Genomic DNA, 20,981 nt, shown 5'->3' on the forward strand with positions numbered 1-20,981 from the left:
GATGTGTTGTAGTGTGGCAAGGGTGAATGTACTTGGTTTGCATGATAACGATTTTCTTCTTTCCTCATTTCAGCCTATGAAGCCTTTGAAAGCAGCTGCCACCACCTCTCAGCCTGTGCTGACTAGTCAGCAGATTGAGACAATATTCTTCAAAGTGCCTGAGCTCTACGAGATCCACAAAGAATTCTATGATGGGCTCTTTCCCCGAGTGCAGCAGTGGAGTCACCAGCAACGTGTAGGGGACCTCTTCCAAAAGCTGGTGAGTCAGCTACCATCACCAAAGTTTCTGTTACCCCTCATTCATATCAGAGGTGCTGGTATGAGTCCCTTTGGTAACTATGCATAGACCGAAGGGATGAAAGCCTGTAGCTGGATTAGATGAGAGGCTTCTAGCTTTGCCACTGCAGTGAAGGGCCTACAGCAAAAGTGGCTGTCTCGTTGCCTTTAATTAAAGACTCCAGCAAGCTATGCTATTAATACAAATACAATTTCACAGAAATGTTGAATCTCCAGGGTGTCTGCAGGGCTGTCAAACCGTTTGCTTTAGAGGAAGATGGGAGAACAGCAGTGTTAAAAAGCATACTTCTTAACACCGATAGCTGTTTCTCATTATTGCTGAACTCCCTCACACATACTTCCTTCTCTCTGTGGTGCTTTGCTCTATTTTGTGCTGATTTTCTCTTTTTATGGTCATCACCTTTGGCTTTGCTTTTCTGCCACCATCCTGGCCTTGATATTCCCCTTGCTCCTATGCTGATGCAGTCAACCTGCTGCTGAGAATTCTCCAAGCAACCTCAACAAATTCTCTGAGTGCAGAACAGGACAAAGACATATACAGCATATTCCTGAGGCTGAATTAAAATTGCTGAGTTTCTGAGCCAGATGACAAATTGTTTGCATTCTAGGAGATTCCTTTGGCCCCTTTAGCCTCTCCCCTAGCATGTGCAGAAAGCAAAGGATTAAAGGAGCTGATTTTTCCTTTTTAGAAAAGAAAAGAATCTCTGCATTCCTGAGGTGCCTCTGATTCTCAGGGTAGGAGTGACATTCCAGTGAGGGATTTATTGGATGGGGAGTGCTCTCTACCAGGGTCAATCAATTGTTAGCAGCTGTGTAGCCCAGCACCAGCCCCATCCCCTATGGTGCAGGGGGAGATGGGCCTGGAAGGTGATGTTTTCTGTGCATGCCAGCAGCTCAGGATCAAAATACAGGAATCTGCTTTTCACTGCCAGCATGTTTTAGCCAGGAGGGGTCAAGTTGGTGCGTTGGTGAGTAGTTCACGGTATGCAGTTTGAGCAACTGGTTTAAGAAGACGAAACCACCTGCTGCTGCTGGTTGCTGAAGCAGAGATGCGGAAGGCTGCTGAAAATGGAAGCCTCACAAACTGCACTGAAAGTGCAGTGCAGCAGTGAAGACAGCACTGATTGAAGGAGACCTCAATATATTCTTTATCACTGCTGGCTGTCGAGCAAGCTTTGACTTACCCTACAGCTACTTAGACCTTTGTTGAAGACCATTTCTTGCTGATGGTGGTCAGGTGCAGGAGTTAAGCCCTGCTGGCACTGTTTTTATGTTCCCCCGATTCTTCTGCATTTGTGACAGAATCGTTGGTTTTGTTGGAGTAGTACGGGAAGCAAAGGAGCAAATTGCCCTAGTGCAGGAAGCTTTGAGGTAGCTTAGCATTTCAGGTTCTGGTGGTTTGGTACAGTATCAGTGGGAATTGCAAACTCTTTGCTGGATGAGATAAAGCTAGTAATTCTTGGCAGGCAGTGGGAAGCAGCTAGTTGAGAGAGCTGTAACGAACATCAGGCATTACAAGATATCTATACCGGATGTACATCAAATCTTTTGGAGCAGACTGTTTACTTGTGGTCATGTCATGCAATCTGATGATAAACACTGGAATCCTTGTTATTATCCTGAGGTCCCTGGGGACATTAATTTTCTTTAATATCATGCAAAACAAAGCACCGTAGATTGAAGTCCTAGATAGTGCATGCAAGGAGTTTTAGAATTTCATGTGGTCTGGCACAAAGTACGATCCATTTGCAACATCAGTGACTGTTATTCCACCTTTTTCCTGTTGAAACTAAAGAAAAGAAAAGAAAAAGGACACTAGGCATGTGGGAGTGAAATATGCTTTTCATTTTGGGGCAGTATTTTTATTTTTTATAACTAGGAGGGAAACACTTTAGAACTGTTTTTAGAAATGAAGAAATATTTAGCAAATATTATCACTGATAGTTTTCAGGAATGGAAAAAATTTTAACCAAAAGCCAGTTATTTCTACCAAAGCTTGTTTAATTTTCAGTGTGTTTTTTAATTGAAAAAGAGAAAACTTAAACCGGCATGCAAACAGTATGTGAGCGTTATTGCTTTGATTGGAAACTCAGTTTTTAATAAAAATTTGTTTTCATGACAGCGTGTTTAGAGGAGGAAAGTGAAAGCTTAGGAAGGCTGTTCAGGAGTAGCAGGAAATGAGCCACACAGAAATGGAAAAACTTTAAAGCTCTGCCCTGTTAGCTGGCATCATCCAAACCTGAATGTCATAAGCCCTACAAATGATCAGTAATTCTGACAGCAGCTTCTTCACAGAATTGTGCCTCAGTGGCAAACAGTTTTTATTCTCTCCACACTGCTGGGGTCAGGTCATCCTTGGCATAAGTGAGCGCAGTTTCCTTCAGCTTCAGTCATAATGGTGTTACTTTTGTGTGAGGGCTGAGATTGGTTCCTAATCTTTCAGTAAAATGTGCCCTAGGACATAGCTTGCTGTTTCTTAGCCTCTGCTAGCTAAACAAATTTGTGCAGGGAATGTTCTCCTGAGAGTGGCTTTTTCTCTTCCGTCGTCTCTTGCACAAAGCTCCATAGAGAATGGGGAACACAATGATTATGAGAGAGCAGGAGAGGAAAAGAGCACTGTCTGGGAAAGTTAACTGCTCTGCCTGTTGCACATCTTGGGCAGAAGTGTCAGGGAAGTTGCAGAAATAATAAGGTAAGTGCAAGCCTTTCTGGTAACAAACTTCTCTTTAATGGAGCCTTTTACAGCACGCCACCTGTTGGCTCACTACTGCCCATGCACTTGCAAGCATGTTCAAGCTGCTGAGGTGTTTACAGCACAGCCTGTGCAGCTCTGCAACACAAAACCAGCTCTGCAATCCAGACAAGCCTGGAAGCTACCCAGGGATTTCCCAAGCTGGATCTTATGTTCGCTGGCATGAATATGGCTGCAATTCCTAAGTCAGCAAATGGGATCAGTGCTAAGACTCAGTGATAATAATGGCTTATTACTGCACTCTGAGGCCTGCTCCATCTTTTTCTGGACCAATTGCATATTCCTTCTGCTGGAAAAACTGCCATTTTCTGTCACCTAGTGCTGCAGTCACTGCCTTTCAAACAGATTGTGCTCTGGATCTCTGTTCTGTGTTTTCAGCACTCTGCTGCCTTGTAACAATGTTCACTAATGCAGATATAAGTTAATATCTGGATTTGATTTAGTGTGTCCATCATGCAAAAGCCAACAAGTAGCTTACTGGGGTCGCATTTGTGTTTTTGGGCTGAATCATTTCTGTCTGATTCATATTTTGTGGCAAATAGCCAGCACCTCCAGTTACATCAATGAGCTAAAATATTAATAGATACTAATCTGGCAGTTCAGAAGGGAAAAATACATGGCAGTAATAAGAATGTGTCATTCTCGCAGGCTTCCACATCCTTTGCAAGTGAACTTGTTCAGCATAGATGGAACTGGGTGCATGGGAGCATCTGTGCTGGTTAAACAAAGCTGACAGGTCAGAGATGGGGCTGCTCAGCATTCTCTGCGATTCTTTGGTGTGAAGGAACATGACCTGATCATTAGATACTGAGTCTGGCCATCCCAACTGTCTTCTTCCCCAGCGTTTATTTTATTTTGTTTTGCTTCCTGCAGGCCAGCCAGCTGGGAGTGTACCGGGCCTTTGTGGATAACTATGAAGTTGCTATGGAGACAGCAGAGAAATGCTGCCAAGCCAATGCTCAGTTTGCTGAAATCTCTGAGGTAATGTCATTGTATTCAGACACACGAGCCGTCTGGCTCTGACTAATACCCTGTGATGCACTCCTGTCTATCCTCCAAGTATCTTTGCAGCCCTGACTTCTGGAGGAGCTGGGAGCTCCCATAGACTCACTGCTTCGGCTTATGTTCTTACAGCGATTTATACTTTGGGCTGATAGAAGTTATCACGTAGACAGCCTTTATGTGCTGTCCCCACCCAGGGAATCTTGTAAAAACTGGTGTTGCTTTGAACTTCGCTGTTCTCTGCCACCTTCATGCATTTCTAGAAGGAAAGCTGTGTTTGAGTTTCTCAAGTATTTCTCTTGTTAACGATGATGCTGACTGTGGTGTAAAAAGCCATCGTTAATGGCTTGCATTATGGTTGTCAGTGGAATTGCAGGCTTCACTGGCATGGAGAGGAGGAGAGGGCAGCTCTCTGTTTAAAAAGGCAAGTGTGTATCTATAATATTATTCTTTGTGCTGCTCTGATTTCCTCTCTTTAAAAGGAGTACCTTGTGTCGAGTATTTTGAATACTTTTTCAGGCTTCCCAGGCCACCAGCTTTGCCTGCAGTGCATGGTCTTACTGACTGTTTGTATTGCGGTGATTACAGCTTAAAGAGCTCAGTTGCCAAGAAAGCATGAACTTCGTATGTGTGTCCTTAAAAACAAGCGAATAAATAATCAGAGCTGAATAATACTAAGGGCGTTTATTGCTTTGAAAAAACTCCTGAGTACATACAATATTGCATGTCCCTTTAGGTTTTTATGATAAAGAGGTAAAATAAAACATGTTCCCTCTGTGAAAAGACGGAACCAAGGCTTGCCTTTTGGGACTTGCTGTACTACTTGTCAAGAGTGCAAATGTCTTCTATTCTCTCCTTTCCTGAGGATTTCCATCGGTTCTGGTCCTTTGCCTGACCACTTCTGTGCTCTAGTGGCATCAACTCATTAGTAAAGTAGCTTCCCCTGTGCTTACTTTTCTTACAGTACTAAAATTTCATGGACTTTGCCATTTATTAATAGTAATATGTACAGATAGTATTATGTTAGTCCCTAGAAGACAGAATAGACATTAAGGCCCCAGGGTCCTGGGCCCTGTGCAAATGTGATCCTTCCGTTTGGCTGTTTTCTGAAGGACAATTCTGAAATCACGCTATCTGCATGTTTGGAATGACGGTGACGATACTTTTGCGTTTGTGTCCTGGGGAGTATTTCAGAGCTCAGCACATCAATGTATGTAGCTTCACGGTCCATGTGCAAAGAGAAGTCACAGGCATTGTTCCTTTTCTGCTGTGGAAGAGAGCTGACTTGTCCAAGGTCACCCAGCTCTGCGTACAGGTATAAGGAAGTGTAACCCAGGGGTACTGAATCCCAATCCTGTACTTGGTTAATTGGTAATGTACACATGCTGTGACAATGGCTGCATCCTTATGGACATGTCTTTCTCCTGCAGGGGATTTAAAAATTCCACCATCCGTGTTGCTATAGGTGGTTCCCTGCTTTGCTGCATCTCTGTTGACATGCACTCCTTAATATTTGAGATGCGTGGGTGCCTGTGACATGGAAATGGTGCATTTACCAGGAAGGAAAGCACATTTTTCCTTCACCGACTTGAACTGTGATAGGGCTGTCCTCCATTCACACTTCGGCCCTCCCTTGGAGGAGCAGATAGTCTCTTGCATTCTCATGTGATATTTCAAGGTGATTGACCATCTGCTATGTGGGTTTTCTTTTTCTTTTAGAATCTAAAGGCTAGAAGCACAAAGGAATCTAAAGATCAGACGACGAAAAATTCCTTGGAAAGTGAGTGATCCATGCAGAGGAGACTGGTTTGTCAAGACTGTGTGGAGGCTGTTGCCAAACCTCCACTCTCCCTCTTTCTTTATAAATGCTGGAAGGTTATGAAGCCTCTGCTGGCTCTACCAGGGAAATCAGTTCCCTTTTGCTAAGTAGCAGAGCTCATGCATAGTAAGATGCATGCATGCACAGGGAAGACCGTGCCCAGCTTAAAACCTCATTAGTCCCTTTGGTCAGAACCGGGCCAACCAAAGGACTGCTGTGATTTTAAAGAGAACATCTACTACCCAGTGATAGCACAAATGCAGTCCTAGCAGTTATTGTATATGGGTTTTGCCCTGTGGTAGCACATAGAGAGCCTGGTCAAGATCAGGTTCCATGGTGCTTGTCTCTATGTGCATAAGTAGAAGACAACCCATGTTATGAGAAGCTTCCATACTCAATAATATAAAAGCCAGTCCCCTTCCTGTTTTGGCCTGTTACCAGGATTTGGAAGCACTCAACATGTCATGCTGAAATCCAGGAGGAAGGATGCACTGCCAACCTTTTGGGGACCTCCTTGGCAACTTTAAGAGTGCAAGGCCCGATTCTGACCTGTGGGACCAGGCAGGCTGCCAGGGAATTGTTGGAAGTGTGTCATGCTGTGTGCGCTTGTTCTGTCCTACCTTGTGTGCTCCTCATCCACTGTCTGGCAGGGTGTGCTCACAAGTGGGCATCTCTTTGCTGTGGAGCATGTTTATTTTCTCTGTCTGTTTGTGTGTGTTTTATTGACTGTACAGCACGTTAACCTTAGAGAAGAGAGTTTTCCAGTAGCTCATAGGTTAATAAACCCGTGCTTGTACATTCAGTTGCATTGGACAAGGCACTCTGTAGGGGCTGTATTTAGATACCTCTTCCTTATGTTCCTGCTGCTTTTTTTTCACAGCTCTATTGTACAAGCCAGTGGATCGAGTGACTCGAAGCACACTTGTCCTGCATGTAAGTATCAGAAGGGTAGTTTTCACACTTTAGGCCCCTCTTCTATTTTCTTTGCCATTCAAATTTTCCATGGATCTGAAGGACTGCAAAAATAAACCTGTCATGCTGCTTAAGAGCCTCTTCCCTTTACACTAAGGGCGGGAGTCCATAGGTAGGACTCTGCTGCCTCTTCAGTAGTGTCACCAAGAAGTGCAGAGTGTTATCCTCTTCCTCCAGAGATAAAGCCTTGCTCTAATCTGTAAGAAGAAGCTGGAGTTCGTGTCGTACAGCTCTAGTTAGGGGCCCTCAGACCCTTCTGCTTTCCAGTGCTGTTCATGGTTCTGTTCTATCTTTGTGTTCCCGGTGTCAGGATTTGCTCAAGCACACTCCAGTGAGCCACCCTGATCATCCACTCCTGCAGGACGCTCTACGGATCTCACAGAACTTCCTCTCCAGCATCAATGAGGAGATCACTCCTCGTCGGCAGTCCATGACTGTGAAGAAGGGGGAGGTGAGTCTTCCTGCTTTCATTATTTCCTCAGTTTCTAAATACCGGTTGTGCCTTTTCTGTAGAGTGGACCTGGAAGATAGGCTATTAATTTGTTTGTTGCTAAGAGACAGTTTATGCAATGCCCTTGTTCTCTAAAGGATGTGGTACAGCTCCTCGCTGTTTTCTGTTCAGAAAACAGTTTGGAAAGGTATGATTAGGGTATTGTCCTTAGCATTGTTATAATCATTTGTCATATGTGATTTCTATGATGCATATTGCTATGCGCTAAATGGATTTGTATTTTACCTGCACACTGAAACCAAACAAGGAAGCCTGGGAGGAGAAAAAGGTGAGGAAGCATCAGAAATCATAAAAGATTAGGAAAAGCTGTTTTCTAGAATCTTCATTCTTGCCATAAACCACAGTTTTTGCATCCTCATTTCTGAAGAAAAATGTTGTAAATGGGACTAGGAAACAAAACAAATGGAATGGGTTGGGAAAGCTAAGGGAGGTGATTGACTCCCAAGGATGTAATATAGCTTCTGAGCTCTTGTAGGAGCTGGACTACACTCTGAAAGTTCTAAGATGTGCAGTTTCTTTACCTGCATGCAATGTTGTGCACGGAGGGCATGGAGCTACACAACGGTGAAGTCCTGCATGGCTCAGTGGGCTTGATTCATCTGCCTGGTAATTTCATTATAAAGCAATTCAGTCCTTCCTGATGAGGAAAGGCCAGGACTGACAGAAGTGTTAAGAGAGAAGGATATAGGAGATTGGACAAAAGAGAGGTGCAGCTCGGATAGTGTAAGTGTAAGAGGAATTGTGGCAGCATGCCAGAGACACTGGCTGATGTGACCCGAATTAACCTATACAAAAACATCTCTTACAAAGTCCAGGAGATTGTTAAGATACCATGAACCTTCATGATGTATTCCCAAATCCTGTCAGCTGAACATGTCTGCTTTTAGCTGTTAAACTGATTTTCAGCTGACAAAGGTTTGCTAGAAGCTGCAGTACTGGGAATTTTGTGCACTTTGTCCTGCAAGTCTTGCTCATTGTCTCATTTTGTCAACTGAGGAAGTCTGCAGCTGGGGAAAGAAGAGGAGGGGCTGAGCAATTGGAGGCTGAGGTAAAAGCTCAGACATCAGTCACCAGAGCCTCAGCGATAGTAGATGGCCTCATTAAAGTGGATGCTGATTGAGTCATAGCAGAAATCGCAGGCTAGAATGCCCTCTCGCAGGGGAGGGAGCACTTGGTGTTCTCCGGTTGTCTGTCAGCATGTCAATGAGGGATGCAGGCTTTGAAAAGTGTCATGCAGAATCCTGATGAGGTGCCAGAGCCCAGGCAGAGGGGCAGGCTCAGGAGGATCATCCTGATGATCTCTTTTTGGAGTGGTGTATTTGTCAAATCTTAGAAAGCAGGAAGGTGAGGCTTGTCGGGATTGTGCTCAGCAGGCCTGTTCACACTCTCACTGGTCCTGCAGTGACTCCATGTATAATGTGGGGAGGGAAGGAAGGGGACATGCCCAAGGAGAAGGTTATGGGTGTGCTGGGAGGGCACTGGGACTTTGTGGTTTCCCTTACTGCACACACCTTGCACTGAGCTCAAGGAAGAAAAGGACTTGCTTATGATGCTCCCCAGAGTTTGCCTTCCGCTCTGGGAGTCTGATAGTGGATACTTTTAGTCATCTGGCACCAATATCCCACTTTTTTCAAAGCAGTAGTGTCCCAGTTGACACCACTCTGTGTTTAGAGAGTAGGTATGTCCACTTTCTGCATAGTAATCCAGAGACAGAAGTCTGCTCCCAGCTACTCTGTGTGAGTTAGTGATGGCTGCTCCTTCCTACAAGCTACTCAGCTTGGGGTCATAGCTGGGTTTTGTTTATGCCTGTAAATCTTTCCCTTTCTACTTATCCTTTCCTCCCACATGCCTTGCTTGTGCTTCCCCCTAGGGTGACAGGACAGTGTGCAGCTTGCATCTCCTAATTGACTGCTCTCAATGCATAATGCATTTTTTATTTTAATGAATCACCAGCTTGCTTTGATGGCTTTTTTCATTATTTGTCTTCCTCCCATTGAAATTTCCTTGGTGGAGAGGAAGGAGGAAAAACAGCCCTTTCCCCTCATGTATTGCTTAGGTGCTGATCTCAGTTATCTTTTTTTCCCAGTCCTTGCCTTTTATGTGGAATATTTTTCCCCTTTGAGTGCATCATGAGGAGGAGTCAAATCTCCTTTGCCAGCCTCTTGCTCCAGCTCTTTTTTTCAGGATTGCTTTGAACTGGGGAAAGCAGCCAGTTGTTAATCTCCCTAGTGACAGGCTGCTAAAGAGAGGAGTGCAGGTCAGGAGAGAGTGCAGGCTCATCAGCACAGTATTCCTTGCTTTTGCAAAAGGTGACTCCCTGCTCCGGCAGCATCGACTCAGTCTGACCTGCCTGCTCTCTTCCTGCGTGATGTCAGGTGTCCTTCCTGCACACCAGGCCCCTGGTTCTGCTTGGCTTAGTAGGCTTTTTTATAATTCTAGACTTGTGCATATAAACTGAAAGTTTTCTCTAATGTATGGACCTGGTTTGATTTTTTTCTGGGCTAAATGAGTGTTTCAGGTAGTGCAAGGAGACGGGAACAAAGGGAGTAAAGCCGTTCGCCAGAGGGACAGCAGGGGCTACAACAGGGAAGGTAGTATTGGTGGGTTAAGCCTATGAACACATAGTTTGGTCCTTGCTACCTGCCAGGCTGACTGTAGCTAGTCTTCTCTGCTTTGTGGTTTGCCAGGAGAGCACCAGTCACAGCCTGGGAGCCAGGAGGGCTTATCTGGGCTTTTGGGTCTGTGTCCATTCAGCCTGATAGGCTGTGTTCTCTTGCTCCTTCCTTTTCTTCCCATCTTTCTACTTTTGTGGTTTTACTTTTTTTACTACTTTTGGTGGAATACCTACAGGTATTCACTTTGCCAGCCCTCTAAATAACCAAACAAATACATGGAGGGAAAGGGGGGTCTGAGTAGCACTGTACCTTCTGGCATCTTACTTGTTCACTGCTGAGCGTTCTTCACCACTATTCTCTTGGCTTCAACAGCGAACCTGTTTAAGGTTCTACTGGGGATGGTCCCTTGGGGAAGCAGAAAAACAAATGCTTTGAGGTGAAGGATGTGCCACTATTATGTGCCAGAAGGAAGCAAGTAATAACCTTTCTAGTCTTACTAACAGAGCAGCTGTATGGACTGCATGGGTTTTTTCAACTAAGCCTGGATGCAAATGGCAGTTGAGCTTGCGTCATCTTTCCCTGCCAGAAATAAAGGCTTCCAGCTAATTCAGCCCATTCTTGTAAAGCAGAAATTAATGAAACTGCAAAAAATTGCAGAGTTCATTTGGGAGATAGTGGTTCCTTTCTTGACTGCTGCTTGTCTAATGCTCTTTGCAGGGTGTTGTTTCAGGGCAGTTCAGACCAGCCTCAGTGGTGGTGGCTGCCATCCTCCATGCCCCTGGCTGCGCAGTCCCACTGTCTCTGAAGTGTTCACACTGGTATTTGTGTAATCCTACGGTGGCGTGGAGGAATGGAGTTGCCTAAAAACGAAGCCCTTTGAGTTTTTGATCACTCCGATGGCTGAGTGGCTTGGTGTCTGGTCTCATCAGCACCAGTCCAGACACAACAGGGCTTGACACGCAGTTCCTTCTGGGATCAAGCCCACTAGATCACATGTTGGATCAGCTTATGCTACTGTGTACCCTTTCCCTTGCCCTGGAGAGAAGAGGCTGCTTGGCAAACTGCTCTATCGTGTTTCTAAATGTGATTTTTAAACTGCGGTCAAAAGTCTGGGTATCATTGCCTTAGGGTTCCACTTAACTTGCTAGAGACCAAGTGTAGCAGGGAAGGGACAGGACAAAGGACATATGCAAGGGAGCAGAAGTGCAAACTAAAGCCTTTGAAAAGCTGGGAGCTAAGCTTAGACACAGGCAGCCATGCACAGCTTGAGGCCTAGTGCCTACTGCTGCTGGAGGCCTTGGGCAGATGCTGGCAACGGAGCACTCAAAAATGATCTTGGATGCTTCACACTCTGTCTTACAGCTGGAGACGGAGAGCTCCTGGTGAACAGGACCTTTGGAAAGAAGAAAGACGGGCTTTTAAAATGCTCAAGGAGCAGCCAGTCTAGCTCCCTAGGCAGAGCATCCCTTTATTCTGCAATGTTGGTCTTGCAACACATGCACAGGCACGCACACACAAGGAATCATTTTCTTCTTACACTCCGCAGAAAGCCAAACCACCTCTTCCCCACTGACATATGCCAATACCCATCTCCCGCTTTTACCCTCCTCCTCCTGCATCACACATGTTGCAGTCCTTCCCGGGGCTCTCACCCACGCATGCTGCAGGCCTCTGCTGTCACCACATCGGATGAGCTCTTTCCTCGGCACACAAGTGAGGAGACGGCCTTTTGTACAGCTGTGGTTCTGGATGAGGAGATTTTAAAATTCCGCTCTTTGTAATGTGTCTCAGACAAGCTGGTCTTCTGCCACACTTCCTGCAGTTAAACAGTATGTGACAGCAGGAGGATTTATCATAGGCAAACAGCACAAAAACAGTGTAGGTTGAATAGATGAGCATGCAGGTGGTTGTGAGGTTGGTAGCAGAGGAGGGGGGAGATGCTCGCTGACAGAGGCAAGAGGAGGAGGACAGCAATAGGCAATCCAAAGAGGATATCCAAGCACTGAAAGATGTACAGGGAGAGGTTTTGTTTTTTTCCCAAAGCACTGAGGTGGGTGGGAGAAGCAGGTGAAAACATGCAGAGGAAAGCAGGGCCTAGAAAGGGGACTTGAAACTTACACTGCATCAGTACAGGAGCTTTGCAAGAGCTACTGAAGGTAACAGTCAGCCCAGGCCCTGTTTGAGAGATTAAAGATGATCCTAATTCACTCCATTATGTTATAAAATGGGAAATTTTCCCCCAGGCCTCCTGGAACATCTTTGTGTAGCTGAGCTGAGCTCCTGTGCTGGACACCTAACAGTCTTGGTGCTGTCTGTGAAAGAGAGGGGGTCACTCTGCCAGTCTACTGCCACTCTGATCCTAAGATTATGTTTTCTTGGATGTTTATTTGGTGTTTCTGTAATCTGTATGTTATTTCAGGGTATTTTATGAAACCTTTAACACCATTGGTAACCTTAGCAAACAGAGTAACTTTGGAAACAAGGTAGAAAGATGGTTTGCCCCACATAGGCTATTGTATGTTATGTACAGCAGGATCACCCAGCCAAAAGGCCTCATGTTTCAGGAGACCCTGTTTAACACGAGGTCACCGAAGGAATAGCTCTTGCTGGCCCTGAGTGGGAGGAATTGACCAAAGTGGGCTTTGGTTCCCAAACTGCTAAAAAGACCTGTGGAGCTGAGGTGGCACAGGCATCTGATGGGCATGAGTCCTGTCTGAGGGGGGGCAGCTGGCTGCCTCAGGGTGGGGTAGGATGGGCTGACTCATGTCAGGAGGTCCGGGAAGGTGCCCTGTGCTCCCTCGCTGTGGGGTTTGGCAGGGACCTGGTAAGCCAGTTGGGAAATCCTTTTATTGTTTCCCTCTGACCTGCTGAACCCTCCCAGCAAGATGAATCACTGGCAACGAAGGATGTGACCCTTTGCTGGAAACACTCCTCCTCTGCTCCACTGACGCTGAGCAGCCTGAGGCATGCCTGTTGTGCCCAGCCCTAAGAAAGTCCTGTTTTCCGAGAGAAGCTGGTAGTTAGATCTAATATCAAGCTCCACGCCCCTGTGAGGAGAGATTTCCTGACTTGATCCACAAATGTTTTCTCCTTTCCTCCCCAGATATTTGTTTGGGTCTTTTTTTGGCAGTTTACTCCTGCTGCTTGCTGAAGGGAGACCTTCCCAAGTAGCTCATGAGCGAGAAAATATGAAGAATGAAAGGTCTGGGAAGCTCACTGTTTTACTCTGAGTGGCTGACTGGAATACATCCCTTTCACCTCCTTACTTCTGTTCCAGTCAAGCTTAGGAAATAGGGCCTTGTCTTCTTCCCACTCAGCTCTCTTTGAGAGATCATACTGCCAAAGACTTTTTGCTGCCTCATGGTAGCACTGTCTTGTGTCAATCAGGGTATTTTGTACCCAAGAATGCTAGACAAAATAAACTCTGTGCAGATGAGTGGTACCTCAGTCCCAGATGGGAAGTATGAAGGCTGTTGAATCACACCCCTGTTTTGGCATTGTATGGCTGAGCTTTCTGCTTGCGTTTTGGGGAGATGTGGGACAGAGCATGGCTGCTTGGAGGAAGTCTGCTTGGATGGTGACAGCCAAGGACTGTGCAGCAGCAGGTTATGTGCAACGTCAGAAGGCAGGAGAAGGGATGGCCTGGTTGGACAAGGCAGGCCACGTGGGGAGGTCTGTAGCCTTGCTGCAGGGAATACTGATGGGCTCTTTTCTTACTTTGTGGATGCCTGACACAAAGTTTTCCAGTCACTAGTGCCTCTGTATAGGCTTCCCCTTCACTTGAGGACACGCTTGTCTTCAAAATGCTCTGGTCTAGGTGAAGGTACTGGAATACTGCTAAAACCAGGGAGCTGATCTAGGGCTGGGCAGTAGTCCGGCATAGTCCTCCAGCAGCTGTCATGGGCCTGTGCACTCCGTTGCCTGCGAGGACACACGTTGCTGGCCATGTTGTTGGCCTGTCTCTGCCACCAGAGACATCTTCCCAGGATGGGGTGCTGAGTCTGTGCTCTGGACTAGCCTGGAGTATTTTTCAGCTAGGAACTCTTGTCAGGATGCTGGGCTGGGGTCTTGGCTGATCTCACATACTGCCAGTGCCTGCTGGAGGGGGACAGAAGGCCAGGTTAGGACTGTGCCAGATTCCTGCCTGGTAGGAAGGGACAGTGCCACATCCTGCTGGGTAGCAGAGATGAGGGAGATGTGAGAACATCTTTACACCTACGAACAATGAGCAGAGGTTGAGCTGGCAACAAGCAGCTATTCTCATTGCCCCGGAGGAGCCGAGCTGATTTGCAGCATAATTAATATGCATCAGATCTAGAAACCTGAGCTGAGATCAGGGTTTTGGCTTGCTCAGAAAATATCTTACCCTGCTTTATTATTACCCCCAAATGGAATTCTTTACAGCTGTGGAGAGTGTTTTTGCTACTGACAACTACCTCCTCCTTTTTATTTATTTATTTTTAAAGCTCATGTTTCTAGTTTCCTACCTGGGGTTTGTTGACCAGGCGGGAGGGGGAGGCATGCACAAGTGCGCATCAGCAGCGGAGACATTAATGCAGGCAGGCGTTCTCTCCAAAACCGCTGAGGAGAAGCCAGGAGGATCACGCCCACCTAAAAATAAACATTAACATATGTACAGGCCTTTCTGAGCCTGAATCACTGCTGGATACCAGATCTCCACAGACTCCTGCCCAGAAATGGTGCAACAGTCTGCTGGGGAGCAGCCTTGCTTCCTGGCACTGTGGGGAAGGTGCAGCTTTTGCTGCTGCTCACAGATTTCCAGGACCTTTGTGTAATGGAAGGGAGCACCAAGATGAGATGCTGGCACTGCTATGTTTGCTTTAACAACCAGCTGTGGTGCTGGTGCAGCTGCTGACAGGAAAGTGCAGGCTCTTAGTCCATGTCAGGAAGTTTAGGGTGCTGTAGGACAGAGTGTGGAAACAAGAATTATATCCACAAGGGCATTTCTCTGCCTTTTGTTCCTTGCCATGATGCCTGCTGGGCTCAGGACTGATGTGGTTTGTTTTCATTTTGGAGAGCCAAGATGGGAGGAATGGTAGGCGGAAGGAGAGGCAGCGTGGGGGTTTGCACGCCCACACCCTCTGCAGTAAATGTGTTCAGGGCTTGTTAAGTCGCGCAGCGAAAAAAAACCCATGGGGCATAACCTGAGAAACCGTGACATCAGTTCTGCTTTGGAAGTCCTGACCTTGCTCAGGTTAACTGCTTTCCTGTTGCACACTAGCTGAGCACAGCTGCCTCTTGGAAATGGATAGTTGTCGTGTGTGTGTTTCCCAGCGTGGGGATCACAGAGATGCTGCAGGTCAGCAGGGAGTCATACTGCCAAGTCCTGAGCATGGGCCTAGAAAGGGCTGACAGCAGCAGGAGGAGGTGTTGGTTAGGGCTGGACAGTGCTAGCAGGTCTCTCCTACCCCCAGCCATGGTGCTGTCTGGGCATATATGGTGTGTGTAATGTGTCACTCGTTGGTGTACAGGGAGCATCCTCTCACCTGGAATAGCAGGGACATAGTACGGGTCAGGAAGAAGTACCCTAGCATACCTTAGCATGTGTGGAGGAGCTGATGGTTCCTGCTTGTACTGGCTGTGAAGCAAGGCAACACTGACAGTTATACATACTGGTGGGAATAAAATTTGCTCAAAGTTGAATACCCCTGACTTCTGTTTGAGAATCAATGGGAAATGCCTATTCTAGATGTGCACTCAGAGTCCTGTTGATCCTGACATCAGAGCAGAAGGCCTGAGCATAGAACAGGGCTTGAAACTCCTGGCTTGGTCACTGGTAGCAGCACATGGCCATCTGTCTCAGTGCCAGAGCTCTGGCCTTTTTGTCTTTCAACTATGGAGGCCCGATAAGGGAATTAGGAGAGCAATGCTTCTGCCTACCAACGTGTGCCTCTTATTTAGGAGGTTGTAAAGCTCTCTGGAACTACAAACAGGAATAAAGGCATGAGGGTTGTGCAGTTTTTTTGCATCTTCTAGGTGTGGGGAATGTTTATATGATGTATAAAAGAGATTTAAATAGGCATGGGGTGGGGATATATCCAGATGGTCCTATTTAAACATAGGCTGATAAGGGACTACTGAGGAGTTTGTTCAGGACTTATCCCTTAACAGCACTTGCAATAAATGGCATTCAGCTGTTAATATTGACAAACTACTGTTGTGGATGGGGAGAGGGGTGGTCGTGGAGATGTTCGCTCCTCTTTTCTCCCTAGGGGGGTATTTTCAGTGGCTGGGTAAGTGACTGAATTCGGTGGCTGGGTAAGTGACTTGAGAAAAGTGGTGTTTGCTGCTCTCTGGTGGTGTGTGAGGGGATGATGTACTGTCAGTGATTCTGGCCCTTGGGTATGCAGAAGCTGGGCAATGACTCACAGTACGTTACACTTGGGCTTAGGAACAGGAGATGGAGAGAAGCCTGAAGTCCGACCCAGAACCAGGTAATAAAGGAGATGCATGGCCATTTCTGCCCCTGGGAGAGAGGACAGCAGCAGCAGGGAGCAGAGCTTACAGCAAGCAACATTTAATAGCCTTTTTTTTTTTCTTTATTCTGAATTAGACCAGTTCACTGAATTGGCTCTGGTGTAGGAGTCATGCCTAAGGAACATGAATGTGTTGCCCCAGTGCCAAATCTGAGGCTCCTATTGCAGTAACTAAAACATCTTTTTTTTTTTTTTTTTTTTTTTTCCTGTTTTTTCACCAGCACCGGCAGCTGCTGAAGGACAGTTTCATGGTGGAGCTGGTTGAGGGAGCTCGCAAGCTACGTCATGTCTTTCTCTTTACTGATCTGTTCCTGTGTGCCAAGCTTAAGAAGCAGATTGGAGGGTGAGGTTTTTCTTCTGGACTATATGCTTTGCACCTCAGCTTCAGCAGAGTCCTGGGTTTAGCCAGGAATTTTAGTTGGATATGAAGACTTTGGACCTGGGTAACCGTAATCAACAAGATGTAGTTTGACAAGGAATGATTAGCAAGGTAGTGGTGTCCATTATGTGACACCTTGGCCAAGTCCTGATCCCTCAGGAAAGGTTAATTCCTCCTGCCCCTGCCCCGAGCCTTCCTAGGAAAATAGGATACGCTGTAGCTGCTGGTATTCTGGACAAATGCCATTCGTTTTTCTACTTCCCCTTTCTTTTAATAGGTGACATTCTTCACCTTCTTTTGTTACTAAGGTTATTATTTTTGGCCTTGCAGCTACAGCCAGTTAACAGTTTTGCAGAAAAATTGAAAAAGTACAATAAACAGACTATGTGTCAGCCCCAAATTGCAGCTATACAATTGTCAACAAAACAGTTTTGTTGATATTTTTCACAAATGACGGGGGAGGAACCTTTACCAACATACCTGCCTCAAACAGGGCTTCTCTTCATTTGGTAAATGTTCTGCTCAGGGAGACCCCTCAAGCAAAAAGTTGCCCCTGCCCCTTTTGAAGCACCTTCTTGTGTGGAGTGAACTTCAAAAAAGTGGGACATTCCCAAGAGTGGATGTTCCCAAGAGTTGAGGTGGAGAGGGAGTAAATCACATGGAACATTTAAAAAGTGCACTGGTTATCCTGGTGAAATCACTGGAGAATGGCAGTTATGAGCTGTAGTTTCTCTCTTCTGGTTGGATTACACAGAGGTTTATACATATTGGCTTACCTGCCCCACTTGGTGGTCCTAGCTCGGGCAGGAGAGACCTGGGTTTAGATCATAGGTAGCAGCCAGGTCAGAGGCATGGCATGGCTTTTGAACTGTGCCGCTACAGAGCCTTCAAAGGATGCACACGCAGGACTGAAAGGGTTTGCAAAAGATTGTTGTGGTTTCTTAGGATGAAAAGAACTAGATAACAAAGCAAGTTGCCTTGTTATGTGCTGTACTGACTGTTGGGTCTTCTAGGCTTTCCTGCTGGAAAGCAGCCCTTTACCGGACTTCTTGCGCATGAGAGTCACAGTGAAGTTGTGCCCATTTCTGTAGCTTCTGCACCATGGCAGGGAAGGACTTGTGGGAAAGGGGAGTGGGTGTTGCCAAACACTGGTAATAGTAAAAGGTTTGAACCTTCTGTCTTTCAGAAAAAGCCAGCAATATGACTGCAAATGGTACATCCCGCTCACTGACCTGAGTTTCCAAATGGTGGATGAGTCTGAGGCAGTGCCCAATATCCCACTGGTACCTGATGAGGAACTGGATGCCATGAAGATCAAGATATCCCAGATTAAGAATGACATCCAGCGTGAAAAGGTAAAAGGGATTGGGCACTCCATGCCAAGTGCAGACTCAGTGTCTCTGCTGAGATGAGGGGCTGATAGAAGCAGCATTCCCAGAGCTGCACCGCATAGGGAGTCATGCCAAAACAAACTGTTCAGCAGAGGCCTGTGGTGCAGCTCTGTTATCAGTGATATCCAGATGCTCTGCAGCCCATCGTTGCTCGTCTTAATGCACAGCTTGAATGATGGTGTCCTGTGAGGAGGCAGAAACAAAAAGACCCTGTAGTTGTACCAAGTAGTTCCTCTACTTGCATGGAGCTGCCTGTGACTGGTGTCCCTGAGCATCCATATGGAGGGCAGGGCTCTTGTGCTGTGGACATGAGAAGGACTGGGAGTGTGGCATACCAATTTCTGGCTGTCAAAGTATGATCCTGCAAGTGATTTTGGTCAGAAGCCATGCACTTCTGAATTTTTGCAGGCTCAGTTATGCTTTAGGAGCTTTTTCTGACTTCAGTGGTGTCAAAGCACCAGTAAATATACGGAGAACACCAATTATGAGACACCAGCAATACATGAAAACACTGTGACAGTCTGACACAGATATGGTGTCTCTGGCCCAGGCTTCTCTTTGCTTGCAAGACATGGTTTCTCAGGCTCCAAACCTTCCTGGAACGCAAAGAGAAATAAGAGTTTGAAAACTGAAAGCCTGCTGGTATGTAGAACAGGGTATGAATAACATTGCTTGTACTGTGGGAAGAGTTATCTCCCACACTTCCAAAGAACATATTTCTGCTTTGTGCCCTAGCTGGCTTTCAGAGAGGGCTTCCTGGAAAAAAAGTAAGATATTAGGAGGAACACCACGTGGAAGCCTCTTACTAACAAGGTGCAGGTGTCTAAGGTACGCACTTCAGTGCATCAGTGCCAAACAATATGCATGGCTGGGTTTGGGACTGGATTTTATCCAAGAAAAACCTTGGTTGTAGCTGACCTGAGTTGAAAATGGATCGGTGGGTGGTGAGTGGGAGAGAATTTTGGCAACAGAGTTTTAGGCAGCTTCTAGAGAAGTTCCTTAAAGTCTCCTCAGTTAAGGATGGCTGTGGTGGACCTGGCAGTGCTATGGCTGCCCAGGGATGTGATGCTGCTGCAGCCTCTGGAACGGAAAGTACAGGGTATAGCTGGGACAGTGGCCACACACCTCTTCACCTTTGCCTGCGGCAGCTGGAATTGGGGAACAGAGCCAAGTCTGAGTGTAGAAATACTGCAGGTAACCTCTTCCCAAGCAGATGGGAGGCTGTGGATCCTGTTGACAGCAGGGGCCATTTGGCTGCTCACAGAGGGAAGGGATCTTAAAATGTCTATCAGTGTAATTGGGGGCAGATGTTGGAGAATAATGTGTGTCCTCTGTCTCCCTCTCTCCCACACCCTTCAGAGGGCCAATAAAGGCAGCAAGGTCATTGAGAGGTTGAAAAAGAAGCTCTCAGAGCAGGAATCCCTCTTACTGCTGATGTCTCCCAACATGGCCTTCCGGGTACACAATCGCAATGGCAAGGTGAGTGGCTCTTCTGCTCTCTCTCAGTGTGCAAGACAGAGGTCAAGGGGAGGAGGGGGGTGTGTGTGTGTGTGTGTGTATATGCTGTTGTACAAGGACGTCTTCATGCCTTCTCCTGTCTGGCCTGAAAGCACTTTCCAGGCAGCAGCCACCTAACCCCTCCTACACCGAAAGTTACGATGGCACCTTGTAAGGCTGTGACTAACTTGTATGTGGCGTTGGCATTTAAAAAATAATGTTAGCAGTTAATCCCCTACGTCAGCACCTGCCCTGGCAGAGCAATAGGAACAGATCTCTTCACGTGAGATAAACCTCTGCTGCAGCGGCCTTCTAGCCTCCCCTTCAAGTTCAAGGCTTAGTGCACCCAGGGCTGTCTCCTCAGGACTGCAGGCTGCGCTTGGCGCCAGGGATGCTGAATGGTTGTGAACAATCTCCTTTAGCGCTGTGGGATGCTCAGCGTAGCAGAGGTATCCCCTGCTCTGGCAGTGCTGTAACCTGTCACTGTGGCCTTTTCATGCAGATGGCAAGGGATTCTCACAAGATCCTGTTACTACTCAGTGAAAATCCACAAGCTGGTCACAGCTTCCACAGCTTGCATCAGTGTCTAGGCCTGTGCTGGAGGCTTTTGGGTTTCCTGGTGCGACTGTTGTGATGAGTAGTGCAGAGCTGCCATGGGACCTCACGCTGCCAGGGACGCGGCTGCTGTTTGCAGAGTGGAGCTCTGCGAAAGCTCCGACTGCAGGAGCCCGTGTTGGTACCGCTGGCGCATTGCTGAGGAGGCACATTGCTGGAGCCCTGCCTGTCGCTGACAAAGCTGTGATATAGGGCACTGGCAGGAGTACAAAGACAGTATATCCGACAGTTTGCACTGGAAGAAGGTAGGAGGCAGGCAGGCCTGCTCTCAGTCGTGGGTCAGACTAATGCATACCCCATTTTCTTCTGTTTTCCTGGGTAGAGTTACACATTCCTCATTTCGTCGGACTACGAAAGGGCAGAGTGGAGGGAGAACATCCGGGAGCAGCAGAAGAAATGTGAGTGTCCCTCAGCTGGGCATTGGTACAAATCCTGTGACTTTATTAGAGAGCAGGAGACTGGAGGATGAGGTGTGTAGCAGGGTTCCCTGCAAAAAGAGAGATGTGCATTGAAATCCGCAGCACAACAGGGACATCTTCTGTCTCTGCACATCTGAGCCTGTCTGGGAGACTTTTGCTTGCAGCAACATGTAGGGAATGTGTAGGGAGAGCATTTAGTAAGTGTGTGGAGAGAT

The 20,981-nt window shown here is 46.8% G+C and overlaps 1 protein-coding gene across 2 annotated transcripts in view; it reads left to right on the forward strand.

The window, feature by feature from the left end:
• BCR (BCR activator of RhoGEF and GTPase) overlaps positions 1–20,981 on the forward strand; it is a 98,603-nt gene that overhangs the window by 60,890 nt on the left and 16,732 nt on the right. Inside the window, exons 4-12 of one of the 2 annotated variants that reach the window (XM_009961403.2) lie at positions 74–259; positions 3,923–4,030; positions 5,771–5,831; positions 6,751–6,803; positions 7,153–7,293; positions 16,687–16,808; positions 18,031–18,199; positions 19,595–19,714; positions 20,670–20,745. In XM_009961403.2, coding sequence (XP_009959705.1) covers positions 74–259; positions 3,923–4,030; positions 5,771–5,831; positions 6,751–6,803; positions 7,153–7,293; positions 16,687–16,808; positions 18,031–18,199; positions 19,595–19,714; positions 20,670–20,745 — 1,036 coding nt within the window. Of the gene's footprint in view, positions 1–73; positions 260–3,922; positions 4,031–5,198; positions 5,229–5,770; positions 5,832–6,725; positions 6,804–7,152; positions 7,294–16,686; positions 16,809–18,030; positions 18,200–19,594; positions 19,715–20,669; positions 20,746–20,981 lie in introns of those variants that run through there. The other variant, XM_009961404.2, reaches the window with a different exon arrangement.

This window comes from Leptosomus discolor, chromosome 16, assembly GCF_034619465.1.
Source record: "Leptosomus discolor isolate bLepDis1 chromosome 16, bLepDis1.hap2, whole genome shotgun sequence".
NCBI lineage: Eukaryota > Metazoa > Chordata > Aves > Leptosomiformes > Leptosomidae > Leptosomus > Leptosomus discolor.